Genomic DNA, 14,657 nt, shown 5'->3' on the forward strand with positions numbered 1-14,657 from the left:
AGATATATTTACAGTTAAGAGGGATGTCAGTAAATGTATTAAATCAGTGGATAGAGTTTAAGAAAATTTTAAAAAAAATTGCAACAGCTTTTTCTGAGTGAAAAATTCAAGTTGAATGTAACAAGGCAAAAATAGAGAAAGTGGAAGATTTGCTTGTGGATTGGGGAATCCAGAAGAAATAATGAAAAAAATTGATTCATTGGAAAATCAAAGTCGGAGAAACAATGTGAAAATTGTGGATCTTCCAGAAGACATTGAAGGGTCTGATCCAATAAAATTTTTCAAGAATTGGATGCCCGAGGTGTTGGGCAAAGAATTTTTTTTGGAGAGGGCATATAGATCGTTACAAAAGAAACCGTTACCGGGACAACCGCCACGGGTGGTCTTAGTTCGGTGCCTGAACTATCAGGACAGAGAAATGATATTACGGTTGGCGGGACAGAAAGCCCGACAAAGTCAATCTCCAATGATTATTCAAAATAACAGAGTATTTTTTTAACGCAGATTTGAGTCAAGAAATTATTAGGCGACGACAGGAATTTAATTCGGCTAAAGAAGTACTGTGGTGGAAGGGTTATAAATTTGCTTTTCGATATCCTGCTGTGTTAAACGTCTTTTATGGTAACTTGCAATCTCAATTTTTTGAGAATGATGCATTAATTTTTGCTAATTCGTTACCGGATTTACGAGGACATGGAAGAATTTCACCACCATTGCCCTAAAAAGAGGGCAAATGGAAATGGAAATGGGCAGAATGGGAAAAATGGAAAAAATGGAAAGAAAGAAGTTTTAACACAAAGACTTATTGACTTTGAAGATCCGGAACAATCATTGGGAATGAAGTAATTGGGTTGAATATATTTACATTACTGGATTGTATTGATGTGAATGATATATTTCTGGCTGGGGGTGGGGGTGGTGGATAGCACTGAAATCTTTGATAGTCATCTGCCACTAGTGGGGTTTACCACACCCAGTTTTTTTAGGGCGTTACTTCACTTGGGTAGATTTTTTTGGGGGATAATTAATTTTTTAATATACTTTCATTAAAAAAAAATATTTAGGGGAGGGAGAGTGATTTTAAGTTACTGGAAGGGGAGCAATATTTTGTAGAAAGTGATTATATTGTTAGTTTATAAGGATGTCTAATTTGAAATTTGCAACTTTTAATGTTCAGGGGTTAAATAGCCACATTAAGCGAAAGCAAGTTTTGGCTTATATCAAGAAAATTAAAATTGATATTGGCTTTTTACAAGAAACACATTTGACTGAAAAAGAACATTTGAAATTGAAGAGAGATTGGGTTGGACATGTGATTTTTTCTTCATTTAATTCGAAGGCAAGGTGTGTAGCAATTTTAATTCATAAGAATTTACCTTTTGAATTGCAAACTATGGAAGGGAATGCTGGAAAGGTTTTAAAGGTGAATTGTAAAATTTTTACTAAATCTTGGACTTTGCTTAATGTTTATGCACCTAACATGGATGATGAGTGCTTTATTTCAGATGCTTTTTTGTTATTAAATCAAGCTCATGAAAATATATTAGTTGGGGGAGATTTTAATTGGGTCTCGGATCCTTTGTTGGATAGATCCCCAAAAACTATAAAGAAATCAAAGATGGCGATACAAATTTTGGCCTTGATAAAGAATTTAAATTTGGTGGATATTTGGAGAAGGGTTTTGCGGAAACTGCCAAAATGTTTGGCCTGGAAGTCAGCCTGAAGAAAACTGAGGTCCTCCATCAGCCAGCTCCCCACCATGACTACCAGCCACCCCACATCTCCATCGGGCACACAAAACTCAAAACGGTCAACCAGTTTACCTATCTCGGCTGCACCATTTCATCGGATGCAAGGATCGACAACGAGATAGACAACAGACTCGCCAAGACAAATAGCGCCTTTGGAAGACTACACAAAAAAGTCTGGAAAAACAACCAACTGAAAAACCTCACAAAGGTTACCGTATACAGAGCCGTTGTCATACCCACACTCCTGTTCGGCTCCGAATCATGGGTCCTCTACCGGCATCACCTACGGCTCCTAGAATGCTTCCACCAGCGTTGTCTCCATTCCATCCTCAACATTGATTGGAGTGACTTCATCCCTAACATTGAAGTACTCGAGATGGCAGAGGTCGACAGCATCGAATCCACGCTGCTGAAGATCCAACTGCGCTGGGTAGGTCACGTCTCCAGAATGGAGGACCATCACCTTCCCAAGATCGTGTTATATGGCGAGCTCTCCACTGGCCACCATGACAGAGGTGCACCAAAGAAGTGGTATAAGGACTGCCTAAAGAAATTTCTTGGTGCCTGCCACATTGACCACTGCCAGTGGGCTTATATCGCCTCAAACCGTGCATCTTGGCGCCTCACAGTTTGGCGGGCTGCAACCTCCTTTGAAGAAGACCGCAGAGCCCACCTCACTGACAAAAGACAAAGGAGGAAAAACCCAACACCCAAACCTAACCAACCAATTTTCCCTTGCAACCGCTGCAACCGCGTCGGACTTGTCAGCCACAAACGTGTCTGCAGCTGATGTGGACATTACCCCTCCATAAATCTTCGTCCGCGAAGCCAAGCCAAAGAATCCTACAGAGAAGGATTTTTCCTTTTACTCGTCTCGATATGATTCATTTTCTAGAATAGATTTTTTTTAGTGTCAGCACATTTACAAGGAAGGGTACTACAAGCGGAATATAAAAGCAGGGTTATATCAGATCATTATTATTTTTTTCTTGCGTAAGTTCAGAAGTAGTACGTTCATCTTATAGATGGAGATTTAACACAATGTTGTTGAAAAAACAGAGTTCATTACCTTTGTAAAAGAACAGATTACTTTCTTTTTACTTTCTTTTTGTCTGAGAATGCTAATCAGTAGAAAGTTGTTTTGTGTTATGGGATGCATTAAAAGCTTATTTAAGAGGACAGATTATTAGTTATACCACTAAAGTTAACAAGCAGTATATGGCTGAAACGTTAGAATTAGAAAAGCAAATTGATGAATTGGAGAAGGAATTTCAGAAGGAAGTGACAGAAGATTTAAAAAAAATGGCTTTGACTAAAATGAAATTGTGTTATAATACGTTTCAGACTTATCAATTTGAACATTTAATTAATCGATCTAAGTAGTGTTACTATGATTTGGGTGAGAGGGCACATAAGGTATTTGCATGGCAGTTAAAGATAGAACAGGTTTAATGCTGTAAAAAAGAATTTAAAAGTTACCTATGAACCTCAGGAAATTAATGACCAGTTTTATTCATTTTATTAAAAATTATATACTTCTGAGGGGAAACAGGATAGTGGTTCTATCGATTCTTATTTATCTAAGTTAACGTTATCAGCATTAGAAGAGAAGGATGTTATGGATTTGGAAGCTCCGTTTACAGAATTAGAGATTAAGGCAGCCATGTTGGAAATGCCGAATGGGAAGTCACCAGGCAATGACGGGTTTTCGGTGGAATTTTATAAAACATTTTATTAAGATTTATCTTCGGATTTGAGGAGGTATTACAACAAGTGACTGAACAGCATGAGTTACCAGAATCTTGCTCTAGTGCTTTAATTACTGTAATCCTGTAAAAAGATAGAGTCCCATTGAAAGTGTCTTCATATAGACTTATTTATTTATTTAATGTCGATTATAAAATTATAGCAAAAATGTTAGCAAACTGACTTGTCAAGTATTTACCTAAATTGATACATGTTGATCAAACAGGTTTTATTAAAAATAGAAATGCTTCAGATAATATTCTTCAATTGATTACTCTAGTCAATACATATTGACAGCAGCCCAACCATCCAATGGTGGTTGCGCTTGACGTGGAAAAAGCCTTTGATAGGGTCGAATGGGATTTTTTATTTAAAGTATTGGAGAAGTTTAAATTTGGCCCTTTTTTATTGGTTGGGTTAAAATTTTATATACGAACCCAACTGTTAGGGTGGTGACAAATGGTCGTCTTATCATCGTTTAAATTGACGCGTTCAACTCGACAAGGCTGTCCATTGTCACCAGCCCTATTAGCATTGGCTATTGAACTGTTAGCTCAAACAATAAGGCACAGTGAACAGATAAGAGGGATGAGAGTTATGGATGAAGAGTATAAGATTAATTTATTTGCAGTGATATTTTGATATATTTAACAAACCCAGAACAATCAGTGCCACATTTGCAGGAATGTTTATTACAATATGGAACATTATCTGGGACAAGAGTGAAATTTTGCCAGTTGGAGAAAGAGATTATTCCGAGTATAAAAACATTATAAAACTGAAATAGTCTGATAAAATTAAATATTTAGGAATAATTGTAAATATTGAGTATCAATCTTTATATGTTAAATTATGTTCCTTTATTTATAAAGATTAAAGCAGATTTAATTAAGTGGAAAGATCTTCTGTTAACTTTAATTGGTCGAGTTAATTGTATTAAGATGAATATTTTTCCTCGTACTCAATATTTATTTCAATCAATACCGTGTTCTCTTTCAAAGGGTTTTTTTCAGGATTTAAATAAAGTTACAAGAGAATTTTTATGGAAAGATAAATTACCATGGGTAGCATTATATAAACTTACTTGGAAGTATGAGTTAGGTGGGCTTCAATTACCCCATTTTCAAAATTATTATGAAGCAGACCAGTTGAAATTTATTAGTAGACTGATGGATTTGGACCACCCTCTGAGTTAGGCTAAAGTTGAGATGGCTTGTATTTCTGAAGTCGAGGTGTATCATTTTATATTTTGATGGAATGTAAACTTGTAGAGGGAATATAATATGCCAATATTAAAACATCTATTAAAGCTATGGACTAAAAAAAAAATTTAGGATCAAAAGGCAAATTGTCAATTTTAACTCCATTATATAACAATCAGCTTATTTCTTTTTCAATGTTTAATAGTCATTTAAACAGCAGGGATTCTAAGGGTATAAAAACATTACAAGATTGTTTTGTAGAAGGACAGTTTATTTATTTTAATCAATTGAAAGAACTTTTTGATATTGTTTAAAATCTTTATTTGTTTATTATCAACTTCCAGCTTTGGTGAAAAATATGTATGGTAGAGAGATGATTTTACCTGTATTGACGGAATTAGAGTCTTTGATTTCTTCTATACCAAAAAAAGGGTTATATCTCTGTTATGTACCAAGTATTACAAGACAATATAGATAAACCGGAATGGGAGAAGTCTAAGCTTAAATGGGAAAATGATTTAGCCTTTGTTTTTCCTGAAGACAACTGGGCACATATGGGTCATGGTAGTGTTACTAAATTGATGAATGTGCGGTATGGAATGGTTAATTATAACTTTTTACATTTAACCCCAGAGAAATTGAAAAAATATGGCTTTAGTAATTCGGATTCTTGTTTTAGATGTGGTGTATGTACTGGAACCTTTTTACATGCTGTTTGGTCTTGTGTGCATGTACAACCATTTGGGATGAAATTAAGTTAATTTTTGAAAAATTATATAACATTAAGTTACCATTAGATCCATCTTTTTTTTAATGGGTTATATGATTCCTTTAAATGGATTAGGATTGGATAAATTTCAAATTGCATTTATATATTTAGCATTGTCTGTAGCTTGAAAATGTGTAGCAAGTACATGGAAAGATAACATAGTGATTAATATAATGGCATAATGAATTGAAAGCTTGTATTGTTACGGAAAAAAATTACATATAATCTGCATGATAATTATTCTTTTTTTGTTAATAAGTGGTTACCATATTTGGAATATATGCATTTAGATGTATTTTGATTTATTGTATATTCTTAGTTTCTGTTTATATATTTTTGACTCTCCTTAAGAGAGCTGGCTGATGGGGTGGGAGGGTGGGTGGGGATCTGATTTAACTTTTTGTTTTTTTTTATATATTTTTTCCTTTTTGTTTTTTTAAGTTGTTTTTTATGTATATATTCATAATTTTTTTTAATGGAATGTATTCTGTATTACTACTAATGATCCTTCAAATAAATAAAGTTTAATAAAAACAGGGACCACCCACCATTCCACAGCATCCTTCAGCCCAGGACAACACCGACCGGGCATACATCCCCATCCCCAGGCAGCTATGGGACGCACAGGACCTCCTTGACCACCAGGGGCCCACTTCAGCCATTGGGGACAAACCTGCTCCCCCACCCATCTAATACAACTCTAGCACCTTAACCCCCACCCCCTCAGCCACCCCTCTGCGCGGCACCACACCAGTCACTCAGACCCCTGCTGCTAGCCACCCACCTCCTCTCTTACCAGTCACCAGGAGCCAGTCCGCCGATGGTCACAGAGACTCCAGCATGGCCGTCAGATCATCTCAATCTATAAATATTGTATTTTGTATAGTGGGTACGATTCTTTGTTACTGCCCCAGTGCTCCCCCCCCCCACTCCGGGACAATTCTAAAGAAAGGGGTGAATATGGTGGTACACCACCAGCCTAATGCAGGGGGCAACCTCTGTATCTGTAGAAGTGTACCACCGGCCTACTGCAGGGGGCAACCTCTGCAAGGGGGACAGGACTACACCTTGCCGGCTGTCAATCAGTTGAACTGAATGGATCAAGCCCAACCCAGTTGGGTGTCAATCACCCTCCAGGATATAAGCCTGCGCCGGCCACCAAAGTCTCACTTAGAGTTACTGCAGCTACAGCCAGCTTAGCTCTGTGGAAGTCTTTGAGGATTAAAGCCTGTTGTACAGTCTTTACCTTGTGTGTGTCTGGTTCTGACTAACAGCACACCACAGTAAAAGAACCCAAATTCTTCAAATTACCAGAGCTGTGGTCTTACTAACAACCTGTACAACTGCAACACAAACCTCCCCTTTGGAATAAAGGCTGACACACCATTTGTCTTCTGAACTTCTTGCTAGTCTGCCTTTTAACCTTTTATGATCATACATTAAACACCTGGATCCCTTTGGACTTCTTTACACATTTGCAACCCCATTCCATTTGGTTAAATAACAAATATTTTGCTTTTCTTGCCTTATATTTGCTTGAATCAAACCTTATTTGCCTGGTTTTTACCAAATCACTTCATTTTCCTCTATCCCATTGGAAACTCACAATGTTCTCATCACAAGCCCTTTGATTTATTTATCACAAGATAAAGGAATAGAAGCAGGCCACTAGGCCCATCGAGTTTGTTCCATGACTCTACACTAAGTTGAACTATGCTCACCTCTAGTTCCAATTACCAGCCTTTTCCCCTTATCCCTTGATACCTTTACTAATGAGATACTTATCCATTTCATATAACCATATAACCCGTTTACAGCACGGAAAAAGACCATGTCGGCCCTTCAAGTCCGTACCGGTTCACTTGAACAAATCCACTAGCTCTTCCGCAAACTCCTGAGGAAGTAGAGGCTTTCTTCATGATGCCATTGGTGTGTTGGTTCCAGGAAAGATCTTCCGAGATAGTGACTCCCAAGAACCTACATTTGCTCATCCTCTCCACCTCTCTGTTCAGAAATCTGATGGTGGAAGCCTGCAGACACCATGGTTAAAATAAAAACAATGCTGGAGAAACTCAGCAGGTCAAACTGCGCTCTCTATATAGCAAAGACAAAGATACAGAACCAACATTCTGGGCTTGAGCCCTTCATCAAGATCTGGAAAAATGACAGCAGACAAGATGGCACTGATCTACAAACATTGTTTAACTGGTTGAAAACTGTTGGGCTTAATATTGTTTGGCCAGTGACTCCTTAAATATTTCTCTGTGTGGCCCACAACCAAAAAAAATTTGGCCGACCCTGCTGTAAGATTTTAAGGGAGCTTGACAGGGTAGATGCTGGCCTGATTTCACACGTGGGATATAATCACAAACAAGGAGACAAGATAAGGACGAGGATGTTTAAATACTCCCAGTGATCTGGCCTCCACTGCTTTGTGCGGCAGTGAGTTCCACAGATCCACTGCCTTTGAAAAAATTAGTTTCATCCTCATGTTTGTCGAGAACTCTGCCTTAAAAATATTCAAAGACTCTTCCAACATCAGCCTTTGAAAGCAGTCATACAAGAGGGGACAATTGTTACTTTTGAAAGACATTGGGACAGTTACGGATAGGAAAGGTTTAGAGGAATATGAGCCAAATGTAGGCAAATGGAACTCATATGGTCAGTGTAGACAAGTTTTTTGAAGAAATCTCAGGTAGGATAGACAAAGGGGAGGCTGTGGATGTAATATATTTGGAATTTCAAAAGGATTTTGATACAGTGCCGCATGTTAATTGGATAACTTCTAATTTTAACACCATAGCCCTTGTCCTCAATTCACCCATCAAAGGAAACATCTTATCAAAACCTGAAATGTCTCTATGAGATCCCCCTCATTCTCCTATACTCCAACAAATACAACCCAAGAGCTGCCAAACGTTCCCTATACGCCAGCCCCTGCATTCCAGGAATCATCCTAGTAAATCTCTGCACACTCTCCAACAGCATCACATCCTTTCTAAGATAGGGGGCCCAAAACTGTACACAGTACTTAAAATGGAGTATCGCCAGCCTCATTAACACCTCTATACTCTTAAACACTACACCTTTTGAATGAATGCTAGCATAGCATTTGCCTTCTTCGCTACCTGGTCATTAACCTTTAGATTACTCTGCACGAGGACGCCCAGGTCTCTTTGCACCTCTGAAGATTGAATTATCCTCCCATCCAGATAATACTCTGCCTGTTTATTTCCACTGCCAAAATATAGAACTGAACACTTCTCAACATTGTACTTCATTTGCCATATTTTTGCCCAGTCTCCCAATCTGTCTATCTCCCTCTGGAATATTACGGTTTCTTCAACACTTTATGCTCCGCCACCTATCTTGGTGTCATTCACAAATTTGGCCACAAAACCATTCATTCCACCATCTAAATCATTAATATAAATTGTAAACAGCAGCGGCCCCAAGACTGACCCCTGCAGATCACCAATTGTTACAGGCAGCCATTCTGAATGGGTTCCCTTAATTTCAACCCTTTGCTTTCTGCCTATCAGCCAATTTTCTATCCAGTCTAAAGCATCCCTGTAATTCCATGGGCCCTCATCTTATTTAGCAGCTTAACATGCGGCATTGTATCAAAATCCTTTTAAAATTCCAAATATATTACATCCACAGCCTCCCCTTTGTCTATCCTAACTGAGATTTCTTCAAAAAAACTTGTCTACACTGACCATATGAGTTCCATTTGCCTACATTTGGCCCATATTCCTCTAAACCTTTCTTATCTGTAACTGTCTCAATGTCTCTCAAATGTAACATTGTCCCCTCTTGTATGACTGCTATCAAAGGCTGATGTTGGAAGAGTCTTTGAATATTTTTAAGGCAGAGATTCTCAACAAACATGAGGATGAAACTAATTTTTTTCCAAGGCAGGTAGTGCTCCCCATCAAGATTGAATATTTCACTGAAGCTGTATAACCTCACCAATGTCTGTGTTACATGAGAATATCTCAGTTAGGTGCAGGAATAGGTCACTTTGCCTCGTGCCTGCTTCACCATTCAAAAACATCCCAGCTGATCCGATTGCATCCTCAATATTATCACATGTCTATGTGATAAATTTTCAACCCCTTGACCATCAAGAATCCACATACCTCTACCTTAAATATATTCAAAAACTCTTGTCCCATTAGACATCAAGTGAGTTTCAAAGATTTACAACAAAGGAAACCATTCAGCCCCTTGAGTTAATGTTAGCTCCGAATGGAGCATTTCTTTTCATCTCATTCTCCTGCTCTTTGCCCATGATCCCACGAATTATTCTCTCATCCTTTTTTGAAGGACCGATTGATTCTGATTTTAAACCCTCATGCAAGTAGTATTTCTGCACACAAAATAAATCCACAATTTGCTCCCGATCTATTGCTGCAAATGTTAAATCTGAATCTTCTGGTCCTTGAAAGATCTGAGATTGGGAGTAGCTTCCACCTATCAAAATCTATCCAACTCTGTTGAATATCTTCCCAAAATTTCATAGCGCAAAGGAGAACAAACACTGCATCTCCAGTCGACACTTGGCTACTTCTTTCCAGAGATAAATAGCACAAGAAATTCACTATATTCTTGTGATAGTACAGATCTATCACCAATGTACATAGTGTATATATTTCTGTATCTAGACTGTGCTTACAGCGATTGGCTGAGAGCTAAGCCACGCCTATTGTTAAAGGGTTGTGTCCCTAGCCAGGTCGGATCATTCCGGACTGGTCGGCCACCTGTGAAGAGCTCCTGTCTTTTGCTAATAAAAGCCTTGGTTTGGATCAACAAGTCTTTGGTTCTTTCGACGAGCTCTACAATTCCCTTTAATGGTTTAGTGGGCAAGTACTGTCAGCAGCTGTCAGCAGAAAGCAATGTACCTGAAAAGACAGGGTGCATACATTTCATGGATCCCTGACTATTTTCCAGCCAACAATTGTAATTTATTCCTCTGCTTTAATTTCAACAATAGGAGTCAGGCTGAAATTTGACTCTTTAATAATATCAGGCTGTAGAATTACACCCATTATCAATTTAAATCAATTATTTAGTACAAAAATGAAGTGCAGGGAGGCATGATGTATTTGACAATTATCTAGCACTGTTCAATTAGGAAAATAAAAAAAAACACTCCTATTAAGCATTTTCATAATTCTCTGTCACTAGATTAAATGTCCTGTAGTGGGAACAGTTAGAAGTCAAACTTGTATTAATTATACGTCTGTTGAGCAACATCAGAGCCAATGTGGGCACTGTAATCTGGCAGCAAATCAAATGAGCAGAAATATATTGTGAGAATATTTGATGAACCTCGCTGTGATCATTTTCAAAGTGAGAGTGAAGCCTTAGTACTTGCTCAAACCCTCACCAACACTTTTGTTGCTTAAGGAGCTATTTATTCCAATCTCCTGCATTTCATGAACTTAGTCATTCAAAACTTTTCGTTCTAATGGCCTAATTCATTGGGCACAAAGCGAGCGGTGTGGACTGTTCTGGTCACTACACTGGAGAAGTTGTGTGGTGGTGAGGACATTTACCAAAATGTTGCCAGGCCTCAGGAATTATAGATATCAGTAGAACTACAAAGAAGACTGAATGGAGACTTGATTGAGATGCTTAATATTGTGTAAGGTGAGCCAAATTGACAGTGATGATATTGTAAATAGGTCACTGGGATGTTAAAAATGGATAGTCGATGTTTGGGTCAAAATCCTGCTTCAGCCAGTGTTAAAGAGGAAGGGGGAGGGGTCGATTGGTGATAGGTGGTCTGAGGAGGAGCAAAGGATGATGGACAGATGGAGCTAGGTGGGAGGGGAGGTGTTGGGAGAAAGGAGAGTGATAGGTGGAAGCAGGCCAAGATGGAAGGAAGAAAACATATAGAGGCAGGAGATGAGAAGAGAGGTGGAGTCTACTGATGTGATAGAACCAAACTAGGGAGGGATGGTGGCCAGATGGGGATAGTGGGGGAGAGGGGGTGAAAGGAGGAGTGAGTGGGTAGAGGGCAGGTGAAAAATAAATGGGAAGGGGGAAAGGAACAGAGGCTGGATGAGGGCAGGGGATTGGAAGGGACAGGGTGAGTGAGAACCTTAGAGGATGAGAATGAGAGTGAAAGGTGCAGAAGGGGAAGGGATTACTGGAAATTGATGTTTAATTATCATGCCATTGGGTTATACACTGCTCAAGCAGAACATGGAGTGCTGTCCTTCAAGTTTATGTTTGGTCTCACTCTATCAATGGGGGAGGTTGATGATGGGTCGGTCGTTGTGGGAATGTGGAGGGAAATTCAAATGGATGCTAGCCAGGAGCATTGACTGGTGTGAAGTCAGAGCATGTGCTCAGAAAAGGGGTCACCTAGTCTGAAAATATGTTATCTTTGAGAGGATTTGTTATTGTGATTCTAATTCAGTTTGTGAGCTGCCTTGTAAGATTGGAACTCAGAATTGATGCTTTTTGACCATAACCATCACAGTCTAAATCTCTCAAATTTAATTTACTTTCCCTCTTTTCGTACGCTAATAATGATGAGCTACCATTCCATGGGTGGAAAGTGTTTTTTTCATAGCATGTTGGCAAATATCTTCTCCATTCCACAACAATGTGGAACATCACACCTAAAAGCTTCCTTTCCCCCTCCCCACCATCCCCTGAAAACATCTCCTAGATTCCAAATCAATGCTGCCTGAAATAATTCCTAACTACCTCAAGTGACTGCAACTGGAGTAGAAGATTACAAAGACCAAAGTGTTAGCTAAAATGAACCATAACCCTCCACTGCCTCTTTGATGAACTACTCTAGTTTGGAGGCATAGGGAACATCCAACAGGCCAACCTCACCAGCTGGTATTGTACTCCTGAAGCACATTGCTCTCCTGGAAACATCTAACAGCCAATTTATTCCTGTGCTTACACAGTTTGAACACATCACTGTTGCCCATTCCCCTTTGTTAAACTGCAAGACAATCCTGAAATATATTGTTAATCATTCCAATGATTGTAATTCTCAGACTGTATTGTTGATGAACATATTTTTTTAAAATTTAGACATCAGCACTAACTGGCCCTTTTGGCCTACGAGGCCATGGCACCCAATTGACCTACAACCCCTTGTACATTTTGAGCCATATTTGCTTACCATAATCACTGTCGTAGAAAATAATGAACTTCTGCCAGGCGAACTCTGAGATAACCTTGAGGATGACATCATTCAGATAGACGGGCGGTCGGATAGAGAGGGTATAGTTTTCATTCCTGCTCGTCCTGGTGAGTCCACAGCCACTCCTTGGTGATCCAGATGGTGTTCTTTGTATGTAGAGGTGAGGGATGTGCATCGCATCTGACAGAGATTGGAGAGACCCAGCTGACATGCAACCAACAGAGCTGACGAGGGCCAGTATGCCTTGGTTCATCAAGTCACATGCTAAAAGGAAACAAAAGAACGTGTTAGCATGTTATTTCACTTCACAAGTAATCTTGGACAAGGTGAACAAAAGACAACTGGTTAAATAAAAAAGTCTGCAGATGCTGGGGTTGAAGTGCAATACACAAATGTGCTGGAGAAACTCAGCAGGTCACCCAGCACAGCAACCATAGAAAGTAAAAGGTAAATAATGTTATAGGCCTGGGCTCTTTGTCAGGATGAACGCCTGGCTAAGTTGTTGGATGGACAGCCAGTGACTAGGACTGCTGATGCCAAGACACACATTTGAATCCACCTTGGCAATTGGAGGAATCTGGAGACCCATGTGATTAAATAAAGATGAGATGATAATTTATTGTTATATTGTTATATACAGACGATGCCGCTTTAGTTGCCCATTCAGAGCCAGCTCTTCAGCGCTTGACGTCCTGTTTTGCGGAAACTGCCAAAATGTTTGGCCTGGAAGTCAGCCTGAAGAAAACGGAGGTCCTCCATCAGCCAGCTCCCCACCATGACTACTAGCCGCCCCACATCTCCATCGGGCACACAAAACTCAAAACGGTCAACCAGTTTACCTATCTCGGCTGCACCATTTCATCAGATGCAAGGATCGACAACGAGATAGACAACAGACTCTCCAAGGCAAATAGCGCCTTTGGAAGACTACACAAAAGAGTCTGGAAAAACAACCAACTGAAAAACCTCACAAAGATAAGCGTATACAGAGCCGTTGTCATACCCACACTCCTGTTCGGCTCCGAATCATGGGTCCTCTACCGGCATCACCTACGGCTCCTAGAACGCTTCCACCAGCGTTGTCTCCGCTCCATCCTCAAAATTCATTGGAGCGACTTCATCTCTAACATCGAAGTACTCGAGATGGCAGAGGCCGACAGCATCGAGTCCACGCTGCTGAAGATCTAGCTGCGCTGGGTGGGTCACGTCTCCAGAATGGTTGACCATCGCCTTCCCAAGATCGTGTTATATGGTGAGCTCTCCACTGGCCACCGTGACAGAGGTGCACCAAAGAGGTACAAGGACTGCCTAAAGAAATCTCTTGGTGCCTGCCCCATTGACCACCGCCAGTGGGCTGATATCGCCTCAAACCGTGCATCTTGGCGCCTCACAGTTCGGCGGGCAGCAACCTCCTTTGAAGAAGACCGCAGAGCCTACCTCACTGACAAAAGACAAAGGAGGAAAAACCCAACACCCAACCCAAACCCACCAATTTTCCCCTGCAACCGTGTCTGCCTGTCCCGCATCGGACTTGTCAGCCACAATCGAGCCTGCAGCTGACGTGGACTTCTACCCCCTCCATAAATCTTCGTCCGCGAAGCCAAGCCAAAGAAAAGACAGAAGTCCAATGTACAGGGGAACTGACATTCTTAATTTCTGCAGCCAAACAGGCATGTGAGATGCACCAATTACAATAGTAAACATTAACTTAAATTACCAAGACAGAAGAAAAGGCAATAAATCCAAAGGGATAGATGAGTAAGATAATCTCAGTAATAATGACCAAGCAAGAATTGGTTGGTGTAAAATTAGAATGAGTTCATCACATTCCTTCAGAACAGGAAATCTTTCATCATTGCTTACTCTGGCCGATGTGTAGCATTCACCATTCTGAAACGGCTGATCAAACATTATTAGGGATGGAATTAAATGCTGCTATCAGGACGTTATTCATTGATTGTGCTTTCAAACCTTTATTTGGTTATTTTTAATTCTATATTTTCTGGAAAAGT

At 39.8% G+C, this 14,657-nt stretch overlaps 1 protein-coding gene across 1 annotated transcript in view; it reads right to left on the reverse strand.

The window, feature by feature from the left end:
- The window catches only part of grid2 (glutamate receptor, ionotropic, delta 2), a 411,443-nt gene extending 398,363 nt beyond the window's left edge, over window positions 1-13,080 (reverse strand). The window contains exons 1-2 of the mRNA XM_069923112.1: window positions 13,065-13,080; window positions 12,625-12,909 (exon numbers count right to left, since the gene is read on the reverse strand). Of these exons, the coding sequence (XP_069779213.1) occupies window positions 12,625-12,909; window positions 13,065-13,080 (301 nt within the window). The remainder of the gene's footprint in view (window positions 1-12,624; window positions 12,910-13,064) is intronic.
- Window positions 13,081-14,657: the final 1,577 nt, after the last annotated feature.

Source organism: Narcine bancroftii, chromosome 3 (genome assembly GCF_036971445.1).
Source record: "Narcine bancroftii isolate sNarBan1 chromosome 3, sNarBan1.hap1, whole genome shotgun sequence".
Lineage (NCBI taxonomy): Eukaryota > Metazoa > Chordata > Chondrichthyes > Torpediniformes > Narcinidae > Narcine > Narcine bancroftii.